We start from the raw sequence: 19,989 nt of genomic DNA on the forward strand, positions 1-19,989 counted from the left end.
TTTCATGAAAGAGCATCTGAAAGTTTAGAAATGGCCAGGGGGGTTGGGTAGACCTCACTTTTCCTAACTATAAATCACACTCCCTCCACCTCTGAATTGGGGCTAGCCGTGCAAGTTGGCCTTCACAAACACAGGTTTTGAGTACAGTTTCACATACTGAAAGTTTATTTGTTAAACTTTTCGGATGTGAACTTAGTATGCTGAGCTCTTTAAAAAAGTGGGGGGAGGGGGAGGATGTGTACGATAGCAGCAAAAGTATACCCTAGCTATAGTCAGATGTCAGAATTATGCTATTTAAATACATATAAAAGTTACATAAACAGTCTTCCAAAGAAATTTCCATTCTTCTGTTCAAAACATATTATATTCATGTCAAAACATATTTATGTCAACGAGGCAAGCAAGTTTAAAGTTGATATGTCAATGCAGATAGTGCAGAAAACAGCCAGCCAAATGAAGTCAATGTGCATTACTACAACAGAAAACAAATTGCAGTGTATTTTTAAATCTAATGCTGGTTCACATGTTTTACCCTCAAAGGCAGCCTAAAAATCATTTTAGATAGAATATGCACCCAAATTAATAACTAGAGATACTGTTTGCAACATTATGTTAACATTTCTGGATAAAATATGAAATATTATAATTTACATCTATCCAAAAATGTTAATATTCTGTTGCAGAAAGCTATCTCTAGTGATTAATTTGGGTGCAGATTCAGATGTAGCTTTGCTACTTTAAGGCTCAGCTATGTTGTGAAGATACTAAGACCCACTGTTGTGGCACCCTGGTTGTGGAAAGATCATCTGGGGCCTATCTTATGCTCCTTATTTCCCCAGGCATTTTAGTCTTTCTGGATTTTTTGTTTTAAATCTGTTACTTTATTATTATTATTATTATTATTATTATTATTATTATTATTATTATTATTTATATAGCACCATCAGTGTACATGGTGCTGTACAGAGTAAAACAATAAAATAGCAAAATCCTGCCACATAGGCTTACATTCTAATAATATTTGGCTGCTGCTACCTTATATTTTGTGTTTTATGTTATTTATTTTATACTGTAGTTTTATTTTATCATGTTGTATTTTATGGTTTTAATTGTTGTGAACTTTCTACAGAGCTTCGGCTACTGGACAATTAATACTGTAGGACAGGCGAGGACCAGGTTTTCAATATTTAAGTAAATTGCTTGATACTTGTGTTGCTTTTTTCCAATTTAAGTAAAATAGCTATTTGGCTGTGATGAATATACATTACTCTAAACCACAGTTCTTACACAGCAACCCTCAGCTGATCAGTTAATTCTTATTTTGGAAGGAAAACAAACCCTCTTACATATGTACCTGTTTCTCCCCACAGAGTATCTGTTTCATTGATGTCAATTTTAGGCTCCTTTTCCATCCTTATTAGAAATTGAACCACCTGACAAGAGGAAGAAAATATTAATCAGCTGCTAATTTAAACATAACAACAATAAAACCAAACATTTAGTTGTGGACTTTAGCACTTCATTAATTATGTCTGATCTGCCTACATATAGAGAGTTTCAACTAGAAGGTATATTAAACGTCCAAGAGTACTCATTGTACTCTTAACAGCATAAGTTGGTGTAGTAGGAGAGACGCTTCTGTTACGAAGAAAGCAAGTCATTTGGCCTTTTCTTCTAAGTATTTGCTACACAAACCAAACTCATATTAACAGTCTTTCTAAGTATTCTGGAGAACCCTGGCATTCCTTAACTGGCAGATCTTCAGTAGCGACTGACAGTTTTCCCTAAAAGACACATTGCACACCATTACCAGTATTGTTCCACTGCAATGTGCAGCTACAGGGACACACAGTTTACTTTATAAGGTACACTTCCTATTTGGAAAGGTGGCAGTGAGGCACAATAGGCCTTCCAGCACCCATACTAAAGAGACTATGCTTCCTTTTTGTAATGTGCAAAGAGTTCCATGGAAGATACTGAGATGTTCCTCAGCAGATGTGTCACTGAGTAAAGTGTTCCCTAAGTCTAAAATTTTGAAAACCACTGTTTTACTTCAAAGGCATGTAAAGTCATGAGAAGTTTGTTTCTTTTTACTTGGGCTAGTTTTTGGTGGCTGAGTTCAACAATATGGGTGAGTAACAGGACTAGCATTTCATGCACATGATATATCCAGATCTTATAAGAATGGCAAGCTAGAACTAAATATTTGTATTTATGTTTATCTTCTAAATGTATCATTAATTTTGGACAGAATCCATCAATCCTGGTGGACACAAATTAATTTTCTGCCTTGCTCAAGAGAAGAGTTAAATGATGATGCATTTGTAAGTCTCATGTTTTCCATGGCAAATTATTTTAATGAGCTCCTACAAAACCCAAATATGACAATATAATCAAGGAAAATATAAACAAACAACGCAAGCCAATTTGGTATGAATCCTGTCATAAATGTTTACTGCTAATAACTAAACAGAATCAATGTGCACTGAGGACTATGAGCTCATGTATTTCTTCTGTACTATGTTCCTATTAAGGAAAATATTTTCCAAGCAGAAATAACTTGACATTGTTTTAATTTTACTTTAGAACAAAGGGGAATCTTCCATTTATATAGGAAAACCAACCTGTTTTTACATCTGTGCACACTGCAGAATTTAACATTTTATCCAACATTATGGAGGTTGAAGATTGCAAGCAAAGATTAATTGCATAAACAATAAATACATTAGCAGAGCTTTTGCAGTCTTGCGAAGCAGATGGTGAATAGTATAAATGTGATTTCAAGAAATAAACCATCTTCATGTATTCTATTATGACTATATAATTCTTTATGGCTACATTATGGAGACAGAAATCTTAATGCAATTTTTCATCTTCTTACACAGCTACGTGCTACACAAGTACATTCTATACAGTACCATCCTATCTTTAAGCACATAGAGTAGATAGAAAACCCCAACAAGCAAGTTAGGACCGTTCACACAATAACCATTTACAATACTGAATCCTATGGAGCAGTCAAGAATACAATTGCTCTACTGATATACTAAAGCTGCAACTGAGGAATAAGAGAATTTAGTAAGTGTCCTAGCAAATTTTCCTGATAAGCAAGATTATAGGCATTCCTAGCGTTAAGAGAATTTTGGGGTGGTTCACACTAAACATGGTTTAGCAAGACATGCTTGAGCAGGAAAGAGCTGCCAGAGGCCTCGAGCTTGGACGTTCCCCTTCTGTCCTCCTACTGAACACCCAGGAGGAGGACAGCTTCGGTTACTGGAAATTGCCAAAATCATGAATCTCAGCTTGTCATATCATCCAGACCAGGATCATGGTTTAGAACCAATGGGTTAGTTTAGCAAGCCAGCTTCAGAAACCACAGTCTGAAGTGGTTTGTTAGAAACCATGATCTTTGGTTTGAATAACAAACCAACTGTAATTTGGGGAAAGCGGGGTGGGTGGGGACGATGACTGCCAAAGTCCTCCTGGCTGCAGGGGAGAAGAGGGAGGGGAGCACACAAGCCCCAATGCTCACAGTGGCACCTTTCTGCTTGTGCAGATTTCACTAAACCATAGTTTAGCATAACATGTGAACTGGCCCATTATGTTTGTTTTAAAATTACATCTTCATGTTAAATGTGAAAGTAGTTCACACTTCCAATACAGGAAAAAATGTCCCTTTTATATCAATGGGAAAATTGCAGTGAACCAGTCAGTGAGTTCCTCTAAACACTTTCAAAACTTAAAAGAGGTACAAGCGATCTACCTGAAAATGCCCCATACTTGAAGATGCTGTCAGAGCCTGCTGAAGTGCCTGCCGCTTTGTCAGTGAACTCTGCTGATGGGAAGACATTATCCAATCCATGTTGAGCAGATATTCAAGAACATCACAATGGCCTCTTAGAGCACTATGAACCAAAGCGCACTGTCCTTTTTTATCCAAGTGATCAATCTACATTGAAGACAACAGCAATGGCAGGGTGGGGTGGGGGAATAAAAAGCAAATATTCATGATAAGCAAGTTCAGAAAATATGCTGCTATACACAACCTCAAGAAAGAACATATTCTGTTCTTCAGTGATACTTAGCATGCTTCTGGGGAACTGTATATTAACCTAAACCACAGAAGTTTTTCGTTTGACTAAACCTATGCAAGGAATTTCAGTAAGCTATTTTAAAGCATTGGAATGAAATGGCTTTCAAAAGAATAATGAAAGACTTTTCCAGGTTTTTTCCATGATCTCAGAAGATATGAGAGGATGAAGAGTTTCCTTGAAAAATGTTACAATAAATCACTAATATATTTTCATTTCCCTTCTTTAAGTCACCTTTTTCATACTGTTTTAGAAACAATAACTGTATTTAGACATAAGGTGAACACCAGATTTTATGTCACTATTTACTACATAGACTGTACGTTGTAGTAGAGGATGTGTAAGATCGAAATGTGATGTTATGCTAAATATGTGAGTCCACATATTTAGCTCCCTCTATGTCCTGCGGTTTCACATTTCCCCAAGTTCGGCAGCCAATGTTGTGGAGTGGGGAAAGGTCTATTTTACATTAAACAGCCACTGTGTGGTGCTTTTTCCACAATATCCATTGCAGGTCATTATACTTTTTTTTTCATTCGGCACAGACTGTTTCCATGTCTGTGCTATGCTCCTGGTACCAAAGAATCATGATGATTCATGCTGCACACTACAGCAGTGACATACAAGGGAGATCCAGAAGCTATTTCAATTAGCCTCTGTCTAAAGGTAATGTAAAGACTGATTCCAAGACAAAATAATCCAAACAGTGTTGCCACGTCTGACAACATAAAAGCAAACATTTCAGAGAACCAGGAAATATCAGCCTTCCAGTGTCTGGTAGTCCAAATATAGTTGTTAGTAATAAAAAGTGGTATGATATATTGACTGTACTGCAATGTGAGAAGACAATCCAGATGAAACAAAAGTAACCCCAATCACAACTGCGCTATAAAATATAAGTTAAACAGGGAGGGGCAGTAATACATTTGTAGGAATTCTTGCTAAACCCAAGAGTCATAGCAATATTTTATATGTATCCTGTGAGCTGATCTTATGCTACTAATGTTCATCTCTTTTCCAACTCTCAACTTTGGCAGCACTCACCTTCCAAGTGTCATTTGTTCCCTTTTACCACTTCCAGCTCTTAACAGTTCTACGAAAGGCACGTATCTAGCCTTTTTCTTGTGTAAACCCCAACTGCTTTCTCCCAAGGATGGTGCTGATCAATGATGATGTGCTCATTTATATTCATTACTCTCAGGCAATCTCTTGGTATATAACCTAGGTCATGAAATCAGTCCTAGGCTCAATCAAAATATATCACTGATTCTATCATAAATTCATGTTTAAAAAGTAGGGCAATGAAAAGATCAGGCATTGGGTAACGTGACTTTTAAGGTAATAAGACCGTTCTGCCCCATATTTATTGCTTTTGTACAGGGTGCTAGGAAATTTCATGTTTTACTGATCCAGTGCATACTCCAGGAACGGAGTTGCCTTTTCTTGGAGCGAAGAGTTTGCCTTGCTACGTTTGCTGCCCTAGAGCTCTATAGTACACAAACGTTTCTTACAGAGGCTGTTGTGAAGCTTACCTTTGCTCCTTTCTTACAGAGCAGTGAAACTATGTGCATATGGCCTGCAGCTGCTGCACAGCAAAGTGGGGTCATCCCGTTCTCAGATGCACCATCAATTGTAGCACCAAATTCTAGGAGGAGGAGGACCACTTCTTCATGACCAAGATGAGACTGAACACATAATATTGGAGCATTGTTGAGAACTTCTGTCCTGTAATTTATATTTGCGCCACCCAAAATCAGCAGACGACTCACCTAGGATTTTTTTTTAAAAAAATGACATTTAGAGCCTGAAACATAGATTTGCATTTGCATTAAATTCAAAAATACATGTTTATATATGAATTTCAAAGTGATGAATGAAATGGATACAGACCCCTGAAGAATCTTCCATTCAGTGTGGCTTAATGAAAAAGAAGATTAATAATTTTACAGAATATGAGGGTTGTATCTAATAGTTGCATGAGTGGAAAGCAACTTGCATAATCAACTTCCTATCCCTTCTCCCTCCTGCAGCCCCTGAAAAGCTTCTGCAAGGGGAATGGGAGTGGTGAAATGCACAAAAACAGATGGAGGAACTTTGCCCAATTGAAAGGGAGGAGGAGGGGAAGGAAAACATCACTTCCGCAAGCTGTTTTCCACTTATGCAACCCCTGGATGCAATTGTATATATTCTCATCACTAAAGGCTCATGCCTATGAGCTGCTACACCAGATATTATTCAGGTTACAGCAGAATATCTGCTCCCCCAATGTCACTTTATAATCTAAAGCAGCCTTCCCCAACCTATAGTCCCCCAGATATTTTGGTCTACAACTCCCAGCATTCCTGACCTTTGCCCATGCTGGCTGGGGATGACTGGAGTCAAAGTCCAAAACATTTGGAATGTTACAAGCTATTAGGACATCAGCATAGGTTGTAAGACAGAACACACCTTTGCAGCATCCTAAAAGCATTTCACCCATAACAGAGCCAGATAGATCTGTGCCACGTATTGTAGTAGCATATGAAAAGGGCAGATTCCCATGTTTGGGATCATTAGGAAAGGATTAAAAAATAAAACTGTCAATACCATTACGTATTTATATAAATTTATTGTGCAGCCACATTTTAAATACTGTGTACAGTTATGGTCACAGCACCACAAAAAGGATATTGTAGAGTTAGAAAAAGTGCAGAAAATGTTCAGGGGGCTGGAGCAATTCCCCTATGTGGAAAAGTTATGTTAAGGACTGTTTAGCATAGTAAGGGAGGACATGATAGAGGTGTTTAAAATTATACATGGTGTGAAGAAAGTGGACAGGGACAAGCTTTCTCCATCACAATATCACTACACTGGATCGTCCAATGAAGCTGGATGGTGGGAGATTTAGAACAGACAAAAGGAGAACTTCTTCACACAGCAGCACAAGTATGGAATTCACCACCACAAAACACAGTGCTAGCCAGCAACTTGGACATTTTTAAAAAGGAGACTAGACAAATTAATGGAGGATCAGGCTATAAATGCCTATTAGTCATGATAACTGCCTATATGTTTCCGAGCCCAATTCAAGGTGCTGGTTTTAACCTATAAAGCCCTACATGGCTTGGGACCGCAATACCTGATGGAACGCCTCTCCCGACATGAACCTACCCGTACACTGCGCTCAACATCTAAGGTCCTCCTCCGAGTGCCTACTCTGAGGGAAGTTCGGAGGATGGCAACAAGGGAGAGGGCCTTCTCAGTGGTTGCCCCCCGACTGTGGAATGATCTCCCCGATGAGGCTCGCCTGGCGCCAACGTTGTTATCTTTTCGGTGCCAAGTCAAGACTTTTCTCTTCTCCCAGGCATTTTAACAGCATTTAACAACGTTAAGTTTGTTTTTAATGGACCCCAGAATTGTTGTTTTTAAATGGATACTGTTGTTATTATACTGGGTTTTTTTATGTTTTTGATGGTTTTTAAATTTTGTATACTTTAAATGTTTACTATTTTTAATTGTTGTAAACCGCCCAGAGAGCTTCGACTGTGGGGCGGTATATAAATGTAATAAAATAAATGTAATAAATAAATAAATAACTACGCATTACTTCTAGCATCAGACGCAGTATGTTTATATATACTACATGTTGGGAAACACAAGTAGGAGGGGCTCTTGCACAAGTCCTACTTGGGGGCTTCTCACAGGCAGCTGCTTGGCCACTGTGGGAACAGAATGCTGGATTTCCATAAAACTGTATCAGTGACCCTCTACTGGATATATTGGCTTGAGTCCACCTAATGTTAATTGTGACATTAAGTCCCACTGAAACCAATGGGGCAATGTAGTTGTGATCAAATCCTATGGCTTTCAAAGGGATCCAATAGTCATGACTAACTTTAGCTGGACCAGTGCTGGATTGCTTTTCTATGTAAATGAAGAACCAATTTGCTTAGTTCTAAAATTATGAATATTCACCCTCTAGAAAGGTGATTCATAGCTATTCACAGTTAATGTTAAAATTCAACTTGAACACCATCCATGTGCCTCTCCCTCGGCTGCTTCCCAACAAATTTCTTTACATACCTCTTAACAAATGTGATTTGTCTAGAGGTATGTCTAGAGGCAGGGCTGGGGGGGGGGAGGGGATAGAGAGATTTTGAAAGTTTGGTCAATTTAACTTATTCAGCTCCACCATTTTTTAAAGCCCAAACAATGGGGGAAGGGGTGTTTTCTATAGTCTATATTCTGTCCTAGGATATGCTCAATTTTCTACTTAAGAATACTGCATAAAACCAGGGGGACAGAATGTGGATTCACTGTCATATTGATAGGCAGGGAAAAGTTTCCTTCTCTCACACATAGTCACAAACAAATCTACACAAGTTTTTCCAATGTCATTTGCCTACTCAGATATGATTGGCTAGTTATTCAGTCCTTACCCTTATTGGCTAAAAGGCCCTTTCTGCCAATCCTGATTGCACAAGCTTTCAAAAACAGAGAAGAGACACAGGAGATTCAAACACAGAGCTTCAGTCCAGTTGGATCAGTTTCTTACCAAAGTTAAATTTGCTCCTTAGCTTTTACCTGCTTCTTTCTTCTGAAACCGATCTGTTGTTCTAATTTAGAGTGAAGTCATTCAGTTCTTTTCCTGATGCCAGCCTACAAAATCCTGTTTGTCCCAAGACTTCCACAGTGTGGAACAATTTTCTTTTAAGGTTAGAATTACCATAATGGGAATTTGAGATTTTGAAGATACTTTCTTTGTTTTCTTACCTTTACGTTAGGAGTATAGAGATTTCGCAAAGATGCAAGGGCTGCTGACAAGCCATCAGTGCTATAGCCAATCCACAAGGCTTGAAGGTGACTGGAAGAAATTCCAGTCCTTTTACTGAGACCCTAAAACATGCAACAAACAGCAATGACAAAAGATGAGCAGAAATTTTCTCAAAAGAATGTTTTTTCTACCCAATGAAAATCATGATCATTCTGTCTTTGAATTTTTTTAAAAAAAAATTAAGGAGGAAATGATCACAATTGGTCTATGTGCATCACTTTTTAAAAACTGTATTAATATATTTTTTAAAAACTTTTAAAGTAATCTGGATCAAATATTTTGTGACATTATTCTGTATTCAGAATTCAATACCTAGCTATTGTTCAAGAAGTAATTGCCCAATAGGTAGAGCTACATACAGGAGGCTGCACATCTCCTTTTCTAGTTTGTTTTTTCAGAGGTGACGTAAACCCTTTACAAGGGACATTGTATGTCATCTGTTGTGTAAACACATGGTTGAAATATTTCAGTCAAAGAGAGCTCGTTACAATCTGAAATATTTCATATTCTATATTTTCTAAATCCACGTTTCTGAAGGGGGAGAGGAAGATAAATAGAGGATGAGACTGTAATGTGGCACAAAGGCGAAAAGTCTAAAAAAGTGTGTGGGATGGGGCATGCAAAGAGAGGAGGCAGGCAAAAGAGACAGAGAGGGTGGGGTGGTACAGCGAAAGAGAGGGTGAGGTGAGAGGGAAAAAGGAGAGGAAGTGAGGGCAGGGAGAAAGAGAGAGGGGAGGCAGGTGGAGAGAAAGAACACACCAAAACACAAAAATATATAGAGTTTACCTTGAAAATATGGGCTTTAAGAATGTGATGCCCAAGTTCCATTGTTTGCTGACGGTTTAGTTTTCCTTCCTGCCGAGAGAACATGAATGCCAGGAGAGCGTGCCCATTCCTAATTGTTGAAATACAAAGACAAGACGGAGGGCATTTTAAACAGGGTCGTAATCAATGTTATGTCATTTGTTTGTTCTCTGAATATCTCAACTGACAGATTTCATTCCCCTGCCCTGCCTCTAAAGCCTAAATATCAAGATGTAAACTTGCGAAACCAAAAAAGTAATAATCCTTGCACTATATTGTTCTTAGACATTACGGTCCTTTCTGTGGAAAAGCTGTTTGTGTTACATTTAAATCAAACCATGTCAAGAAAGATGTAAACTAGTGTGTGATGAAGTCTGCCAAGATCTCCACACAGCGTATCTGGATTTCATTACAAGGGAGTGAGGGTAGTGATTTATATACGGAGACTACAAGATTCTGCAAAACCACACTATCATTTCCTTACATTATTCTCAAACAGTAGGCAGATATAGTCAAAACACTTTTTCTGCAAAGAGTCCTTCTCATTTGTCGTTCGATCACTAAGGAAAGCATCACTATCAGAATCAATCTTATGATCGTAACATAAAAGTTACCATTGGATCTAGAGAAAGTGTTGACTTCTAATGTACTTTTTAAATGTACTTCGTTTTTGGGCTTTGCTTGACATGTAAATTAAAAACAACACACATACACTATCTCACGTATTTTGTACACTAAAGACTACTACATAAATTATTAATTATAAAATTGTAGGTGGTAGAATCTGTCAACCTAACACAACTACTGTACAACCTCAATTCATTCAACAGGGTTATTGCAGGAGAAATGCTTACTGGGGTTGAACCACATTGAAGAGAGGTACTTTTGGAACATTTAAGAACTTTCACGAACTCCATGATTTTTCTTTGGAACAATTACTTCCTCACAAGCCTTTTCAGAAATTGCTCTTAAAACCAGCTCTAGCATATAGTTGACATTTCTTCCTAACAAAATAGCTTTAGCAAATGAAAGCACATCTCTCCAGCAGCCAAGATACTCATTTCCCTTCATTAAAATTTGAACTGGTTCTAATTATACAGCATCAAACTGCATGACCCCATAAGACTGAGAAGGGTGAATCTCTCTTCAAATTATATGGATGCCAATGTAGACTTCAAGAATCCCATTAAAAGACCACTCCCAATCTTATGGATTCACAAAAGGGGCAGAATAACAGATACAAGTTACGGTTGAACAGTCTGAAATTCAAGCACATGGTAGATTCCCTATAGGTTGCACCTACCACGTTATCTTGTCTCTTAACACTGCCCATAATCTCTATAAGCATGGAAGGGCTTGTTGTCAAAAAGAAAGGAATAAGTATTTATAAGGTCGTGCCTACAGAATTATAAAGAAGCTTCATAGCAGATAAATACAAAGTCTCATTCCTCTATAATGCACTATGCTACTGAATCAATTAAATGTACAGCCCAATCATTAGTGAGATTAGTAAATCCTACTTTTCAAGTAGGTAGTCTCATGTCTGGCTTATTTTACAACATGCTTCAACCAACCCCCCAAATCCTGGCTCTAAGAGAATGTTTCTTTTTAAAAAGTGTGTGACATCTTCCTTATACAGTACAATACAAAAGTGACCAGCAGCTATTAAGTATCCACTATATATTAAAGTACACCAGGTTACCTTGGTTCACACAAAAAGTCAGTGTTTTCACCATCCGCTCTCCAAACAAGCCACTCCCTGAAGGAAGGGTGGCAGAACATCCGTGTTTTGTCACGTCTTTTTATCAGAAAGCCTGAAAGGGCCTCCATCCTCTGATGGAACTCTTCCCACTCCTGTTCACCATATATCTGTCCAGCATTAATAGCCTGGAAAATCTGGTCATCCGTCATTGGGTGCAGCGATGCCAGGGCCACATTTAGCACGGGCAGGGCTCTTTCAAATGCTGAATTTGTCATGAACTTCATGTTGCACTGGAGCAAATAAAGCTCAGAGAGTGAGACCGGAACTACCTTGTAGCTTGCACTTTTGATTACCAGGTGACCCTTCTGAAAGAGATCCAGTGTCAGTTTCAAGTAGAGATAGGATCCCATGCTTCTCATGATCAGGTGGTTGCTCACTTTCCCAATAATAGCTGCATCAGCTTTTCCATTAAGAGATATATTGTTTATAATATCCTGGCTGGCACTGATCCTGTACTGAATATATGCATTCAAATCTGCTTGTATTTCTTTGTTCTCAGGGAAATCATCTAGGGAGATTGTGAAGAAAGGACGTGAGCTGGTTATTTCCTGTATTATAAAATGAGAGAGAAAAAGAGAAAGAGAAATACAAGTACTTTATATCACCATATAAAATTCATAGGTATATAAATGGAATTTGGGCTTGCTAAATGCAGGAGAGTCAAAATAAATTCAAGGCATTATGATGACATGGAAAGTAGTAGAGTAAGAACCAGAGCAAAGCCTTAACATGGATGTGGATTTACTGAATAAATAAATAACTATTTATTTATTAAATTTCTGATCCTCCCAATAACTAATGTTCTCTGTGGGGATTATTATTATTATTATTATTTATTTATATAGCACCATCAATGTACATGGTGCTGTACAGATTACACAGTAAATAGCAAGACCCTGCCGCATAGGCTTACAAACAGTTAAAAAACTAAAATGTCATATAACCATTAAAAAGATGAAATACAATGCAAATATTGTGAACCGCCCAGAGAGCTTCGGCTATTGGGCGGTATAAATTGTAATAAATAAATATTTAAAAGAATAAAATACAACATAATGCGAAATAACAAACAACACAGGAATAAAGAAACAGCCATAATAACCTAGAACTAGATCTCTAAAATACCTGGGAGAAAAGAAAGGTCTTAGCTCAAGATAAGGTAGCAAAACGTCTCCCAGACTGTTTTGTTTCAGACTGAAGTTGGGGAAATTGCACAAATGAATGCTTCTCGACAGGGAGAAAAAATCGAAATTAGCACATCAGGGAAAAGGGTAGCATAGAACTTCTCTCCCCACCTGATTTTTTTTTTTTTTTTTTTGGTATCAAGGAACATTCAACCATGTAATCCCCCACATGCAATCTGAAGTGGTATTCTTTCATGCTGAGAAGGAGGACTCAAGCCGGCCATTATTGAATTTTCCTGACGCTGTCCTTGAGACTATAAAACAATTTCTAAAAAGTTAATGGTCCAGTGTTAGGCTGAGCTCAGATGAAAAAGCCTGACTTCAAATTTGTGGCCCTCCAGTTGTTTTGGCCTACATCTCCCATCAACCTTAACCAGTAAAGACAATGTGTTAGGTATGATGGGAGTTGTACTTCAAGACCTCTGAAAGGCCAGAAATTGACAACTCGTGTTTGATAGGGCGGAACTATAACATGACTTGCATTGGCCTATTGGTGTTCAGAAACTTCCTTCCTGCCCTGGCTAAGCTCCCTGGAGTTTGGCCAGACCACAGGCCGAAGTTCAGAATCTGCTGTGGGTCCCAACACTAAGTTGTGTTGGAGGCAAGGACTTCAAGAACTACAGCTCAAAAGCATGCTCTATAAGAGAACTGCCGAGAGCAGCAGACAATGCATAAAAGAGAATATTGAAGAAGCTGCACAGTAGGGGCGTACATTTTATACATCACAAACAACAGATCTGTTTCAGGTTGTCAGAGCTGCCTCACACCTTAACAAGCATAAATTCAAGTTAAAAGCCAAAATGTGAAGGCTGGTAAGAAGCAACAAATGGAATATGGACATTTGGCAAATCATCTTGATTTAAATGTCCCAATACCTAAACACAAGCATTATAGACCCATGAGCAGACACCTATTCCCAGCATTTGACACCAAATGATGGGGCTTCTTTGATCTAGTTATTTTACTAGCTCTTACACAATAATCCAGGTCACACAGCATCTGCCTGAGTCGCTATTCAGTTTCTTTCCAATGAAAATTAAAATGTTCTTTCAATCAAGCATTACTTTCAGAACAGCAACTGTAACATGGTTTAAAACAAAACAAACATTACCTGAAAGTTTGTTCTTACAGTCACAATCAGTTTTAGCCACGGAGGAAATTTAGATATAACATTTGTGATGAATGAAGAAACTGTGTCTCCATAATCAGGTTTGTGAAATTCAGCCTCATTTAAGCCATCTATCAAAATTATGTACTCCTCTTCTGGAATTTTCTGTTCTGAAAGACAAGATAGTGGAAAAGCAATAAAGATGAGTACCGTATCAATATATTTTAGAATATTGTTTTTGAGTTAAAAACATAGAAGATCCCAGAGTGACTCAGTTTTCATAAATGGAAGGCAGGACAATAGCAAATGGTAGAAGGATAACTTCCTCTCTGCACACATCTTTTCTTCCCTCCCACCCAAAGTATAAAACATATATCGCCATTTTCTAACAAGCCTACTATGATGAAACCTCCTCTACCAACCTGTGGATATGGCTAAATACTACTTTAGTTCCGGCAGCCCAGATGGCTCAAACTATTCAAATGCTTGTAATTAATGTGTTGCTTACCTATTTTAATAGAACTTTCTGCATTTTAAAATTTTCTGTATGGGCTTGCTATAAGGGCCACTCATAAATCTTAAGGAAAACACCCTTTAAAAAAGTTCCAAGGTAGGAAAAGCCCCCAGTATATCAACTTTTGTAGGCAGGCGCAAATGCTAATGCACACTTCTGAAGGCAGATGTGCTCCCATATACTTTGGAGGAGGAGATGGTTAAATAAAAATAAATTTAATTCTCCTTCATATGATAGAAGAAATACTAAAGTAGTTCCCTCATGCAAGTTCTAAATTCAGCAATAGTGCTAATATAGGAACTACCGTCAGCAGTTCCAAGATATTTATTGAAGAAAAGATTAGAAATGACAAGAATGTGCTTTAAGCTGCATTCTTTTGCAGAAAAAGTTACAACAAAGACAAAAATTTACTTGCACACTCTGAAAAATTAGCTGTTGTTGTCTAACCCCTTAGAGCACATACATTTTAGAATGCCATTTCACCAGTGTATCAGAAAAATCGTTAAACGTGTATTTCTTTGATATTATTTCCCCCAAAAAATCCCTGCATTATTTTCTACTATAAAAAAACTATTTAAGAACATTCTTAAACATGTGCTATCATTAATGATAACTTATAGCATCCCTTCCCATGTGTATTAGTAATTGTAACTATATGACTAATTTGCCCTACTTAAAATACAAATATCAATATAAAATCTTGGCGATATGAACTTTTAGCATTTATTGTAGAAGTTCTTGGGATACCAAGGCAACACTTCAGAAGCTGATAAGTAGCTGTAGACATTTTAGCCTGGCTGAAGTGTCACAATCCGTGATTGCGCACTATGCTCTGTGCTGTAAAGATGCCAGCCTCGCGAAAATTTATAAAATGTAGGTAAAAAATAAAAGACAACACAAATATTATCATTGCAGAATCATACGAAAAATATAGAAGGTATATGTTTCAATAGAGAAGTAGCAGCCCAGGATACTGAATGCCTAGTTTCACCTAATAAGTGTTCTGAAATGCATTGATAGCAAATGCAGTTCATTATATACAGATAGCTGCTACACTGTTAAAGTCATTGCTTTTGTGGAGCTATTTTTGTTGTTACGGAACAAACAACATTTGCGATCACACTTCTGTTAAGGTTCCATTTTACAAATGGATTTGCAGCGCTTTATGAATAATTTATCGTATTATAGTATGCACTTCAGACAACTTATAAGCACATTGGTAAGTGTGTAAGATTACAACCTAATAATCTTTCAATACAAATGCATAAGTCCATTATTTATTTAACGCTAATATATCATTTTATTATCTTTTTCTAAGTGTGTTCCTCAATATATGTACATTACCATCTGTTTTAAATATTTTCTTTTCTTGGTAGGCTTTTATATCTTATTTTAAACAAAACAGAACACTGATCTTTTGGTCTGCAAACTGTTTCCATATCTACTAGTAACTGGTAGGAACATTTAACGCAGAAATCTGGTTCACCTGATCAAAACAAGTCACCATTGCTTATTTAAATCTGTGGTGCATGCCAGTGCATGCTGGGAGCTATTAACCCTAGTTACCCATCTGGGCGCAGTTTGTCATGCCGTTTGAAACCAGGCGGCAGGCATGGCTTGTTTGAGGGAGAAACAATCATGGCTTGTTGTGGAGTTATTTGAGGGTTGTTTTATGCCTCAAACAAGCCATGCTGCCTGGATTTGGAGAATAGAACAAACTGCACCCAGGTGCTCTGGGCAGGTAATTAGGCTAACGAAGCCTAGCACCCTGGGCGGGTAATTAGGCTAATGAAACTCAACATGTGCCATTGATTTAAACAAGCCACCATAGCTTATATAAGTCATGGTAACTTATTTGATCGTATAAACTAGCCTAGTGCCTCATGCTATAACTGAAATAATTCTAGAAATAGTTTCTTTTCGGCCTACCTTTCCTAAGATTTGCTAGTGGTTCCAATACTCCTCTTCTGAATGCTGCCACTGGATCTTGAACGCAGGACCTAAGGCTTAGCATACTTTGTAGGTGTGGTTCCCTTATCAAAAGTTCTCTGTATGCTGTTAACTGATGTGACCGGCAAAGCAGAGCTGCAATACTATGCACAAATTCTGGGACGAGGCAGGTGTAAGTGTTGTCAGCTTGGCAGTAGTGATAGGCAACAACCTTAAAAAAAACAATAACACCATTTAGAATTTATGGCAGAAGCCTAAAATTATAACAGTAAAAAGAATGGGAAGTCCATTCATTAAAATTTGGACAAGTTGTAAAGCACCTGGCACATGTGAATGTGTCTTAAACGAACAGTGATTAAAACTAAAATTTATAAATTAAAAATGGGCATATATTCATTTAAGAGCAGACAGAAACATCCAAGTCTTTGAAGGCCATTTAAAGTCTGGTAGGGAGTCATGTGGTAGGTCATTCCAATAAGGATGGGGCCACTGCAGAAAAGGCCTCATCTCGTCTCCTGCCAACATAATTTTATTTATTATTTGAGCAGGTTCATATAGGTACAGCTGGTGCTTCATATAGATACAGGTGGTCACCTACCTTTCTACCAAGAAAAATGGCATTTAAGGCATTTAACAGTAAAAAAAAAACTTGATTAAAACAATAATAAAACAATGAAAACACAGAAACAGATCTTACTGGTCAGCGTGTAAGCACTGCCCCCATGACCGAGCTTAGGGCTCTCAGACACAGTACTTCAAGGCTGATTAGCATAACAGTGCACTGGCCTCATCTGAAAGCTTCCCAACGACATGTAGGTGAAGCCAGAAATACAGGATATATTTTAAATATAGGATGCTGCAACAGTGTCATCTAGTCTTCCAGAACACATTTTTTTAAAAAACATAATCACAGAATTTGGATTTTTTTTCTTATTTAGCAGATTTCCAGACCATCTGCCTATGGTCTAATTCAGGGGTAGGCAACTGTACTTGAGTGTGGGTTGTCGCTGGACTGTGGGTTAATGTTGAAACATAGGTTAACATGTTGTCTGAACCCAGCCATGCTAACAAACCATGGTTTGTTAATGACAAACAACCCACAGTTCACAACCCAACAACAAGCCATGGCTTTTCTTCATAAGTTGTTCATAGTTAACAAACCATGGTTTGTTAGCGTGGCTGGGTTCAGGCAACATGATAACCCACATTTCAATATGTTCAACGACAACCCAACTCTTGCTCAACTCTTGTGTGTGGGTTAGTGAGTTGTCTGAATCCAGCCATTGACTTCCAGATTTTTGGAACTACAATTTCCACAATCCCTAACCACTGAGGCATGCTGGCTGGGATGTTATACACCAAAACATCTGGAAGGCACCAGGTTGCCTATCCATTATCTAATTCAACTAATCTTCAAATCTGGAGGGTTGGCTGTCATATATTTCTTGTCTTTTAAAATACAGTATCACAGAATTAGATAATTGTCATGTTCCTCCTCGTGCCCTCAGTATTCAGATATTTGAATGAATTTTCGGACACCTATACACTTTTACTCAGAAGTATGTCCCACCATGAGCCATGCAGCTTAATCCCAAGTAAGGGTGTATAAGACTGTAGCTTAAATCAGTTGGAGCCACCTTAATATATTTTTATTCCGTCAAGTTCTAAATATAGCAATGGCTTTGATGACAACATTAGGACAGTTTTTACATAAAGATTTTTACCAAGTAATACTTCAATACCAAAGGAAATCCTCTCCTATTACAACACTTTGCAAGGCTTTTCTCCTTTCACAATCCTTCCTGCAAAAATAAATGCATTAGAATGTCCCTAGTGCAATTTGCTGATAATTCCAGTTTATATAACCGTTAGATACACGAGTGACGAACACACTGTAAGCTGCCTAGATCTAATGTTTTATTTCCCCCACCCCCTTCCTGATACATGCTCTGCAGGAAGCTACAATGAATAAAGTATTAGGTGGGGGCAGTACTTTCCTTTGGAATTAGGGATCACCATCTGCCAAAGTCAGATAGAAAAAGAATACTCCCAGAATTCAAGCAAAACTGTGGCTTTGCCTCATAGCACCAGAAGCAAAAGGGAAGAAAACATGGCAAAGAGAAAGAAGGGAAATGGGAACCATCCATACCTAGTTATCAAGGCTAGGCAGGGTCTCCTCAGGGCGATCTTACAGGAGATCATGTAAGTTAATTGCAGGTTTTATTAAAGCTGAAAAAGGAATACAAAGACACATGGCCTGACCAGTGTTTCTAAGTATCCTGAATCCTTCTAAGATGAACCCTATGACAGGTAGCACATCCACAATCCTGTGCATAACAGAAGGAGCCACTCAATATTAGGGTGTTACCTTTGAAGCAAGACGTCTAACTGATTCGCCCATTTGGTTCTGATGTTCCTGAGCAGGGGGGCAGTTCAAAGTTTTGATTGTATTGATACCAGCTGAGGTAACAACAGAAGGGGGTAACTGGCTGAGAGGAATCTCCTGACAGGGGTCATTGGCTGTGGGAAGAGAGACAGGCAGACACCGGAGTTATAACTAGTGATACTCATTTTGTGGCATAAATTATATATCTGTAATGTTGGAGATGTTTAGTCTTCTACAGAAAGCTAAACAGTGTTTGAACTCCCCAGCCTGTCCTCATGTGTTACCAGTTATGACTTCATTTATGTAGCTGCACATGTTCATCATTCTACTTTGAAAATATACTATGCTAATTCAGTGATGACCTACCAGCAAATACCCAAATGAAAAACAGAAGGAAAAAACACATACATTTGAATTCTTTTGTAATAATAGACACTCTGCTCAAATGCACCCCATGGTTATATTTCACTTTAGAGACCTATGGTAACAAAATACCAGTATCTGATATGATATATACATCTGTATTGAAGAAGTGAACAAACAAGCATCTCCATATGGTTTGGTTGGGGGTAAAAGCCTCACACACACACACACACATCTTCCTCCACATCTCTAACTGCAACATCACAATTTCAAAATATGCTGATTTCTCTATAAATAAAATCACTTGTATTCTCATATAAAACTTTTAAACATTACCAAATTTTGCCACACACAGTCTCACTCCAGAAAAGTTAGATGTTTGATCACTGGGCATACAGACCAGTTGTGAGATTCAGTGGGCCTCATCTATAAAGAGGAGTTGGCAAAAGCCCCAGGGAAACAAGCCATAGAGTTGGATCCAGAGAAAAGCCAGTGGAAGCTGACTTTTATACCCCCTCCTATGCCTGGCATACCCCCAGCCACCCAAAATGTCTCTCCCAAAGTTTGGGGCTGTGGCGTGTGGGGCAACTTATATTTGCTCAAAGTGGGCAGAAGGAGAAATGAGGCGAACATACACAGAATAGGATGTGGGTTCTACCCAGGGCCTCTTTCTCCTTCCTTGCTGACTGATAGAGAAGTTGCTCTCAGTTGCTCTCTGCCAAAACACGGCCCAAGAGAATGGCAGACTGTATCACCATCACAATAGTCCTTCCATTGACTCTCCCCCTTTTTGGGCTAGTCTTAATTTTCTTCAGAGTTTGCTTTCAAGAGAGCTTTGGCTGATTGACCTACAGCTTTTAGGCAGGATCTCTGTTGGTACCCTTATTCTGTCAAATGGCAGAAAGTACATCACAGAGAATGAACATCCTCATTCCTACTGCCAATCTAACAAACAACAGAAACCTTCTCGCCTCCTGTGAACAGGTTATCACAGGAGCCTGACTAATGAATAAT

The 19,989-nt window shown here is 38.2% G+C and overlaps 1 protein-coding gene across 3 annotated transcripts in view; it reads right to left on the reverse strand.

Annotated features, from left to right (window-relative positions):
• The window catches only part of TANC1 (tetratricopeptide repeat, ankyrin repeat and coiled-coil containing 1), a 147,178-nt gene that overhangs the window by 15,815 nt on the left and 111,374 nt on the right, over positions 1-19,989 (reverse strand). For all 3 annotated transcript variants that reach the window (XM_063116498.1, XM_063116499.1, XM_063116500.1), the window contains 9 exons: positions 18,595-18,746; positions 16,206-16,437; positions 13,766-13,932; positions 11,411-12,018; positions 9,691-9,799; positions 8,844-8,966; positions 5,624-5,860; positions 3,764-3,949; positions 1,355-1,433 (listed from right to left, as the gene is read on the reverse strand). In XM_063116498.1, the coding sequence (XP_062972568.1) occupies positions 1,355-1,433; positions 3,764-3,949; positions 5,624-5,860; positions 8,844-8,966; positions 9,691-9,799; positions 11,411-12,018; positions 13,766-13,932; positions 16,206-16,437; positions 18,595-18,746 (1,893 nt within the window). The remainder of the gene's footprint in view (positions 1-1,354; positions 1,434-3,763; positions 3,950-5,623; positions 5,861-8,843; positions 8,967-9,690; positions 9,800-11,410; positions 12,019-13,765; positions 13,933-16,205; positions 16,438-18,594; positions 18,747-19,989) is intronic.

Source organism: Elgaria multicarinata, chromosome 2, assembly GCF_023053635.1.
Source record: "Elgaria multicarinata webbii isolate HBS135686 ecotype San Diego chromosome 2, rElgMul1.1.pri, whole genome shotgun sequence".
NCBI lineage: Eukaryota > Metazoa > Chordata > Lepidosauria > Squamata > Anguidae > Elgaria > Elgaria multicarinata.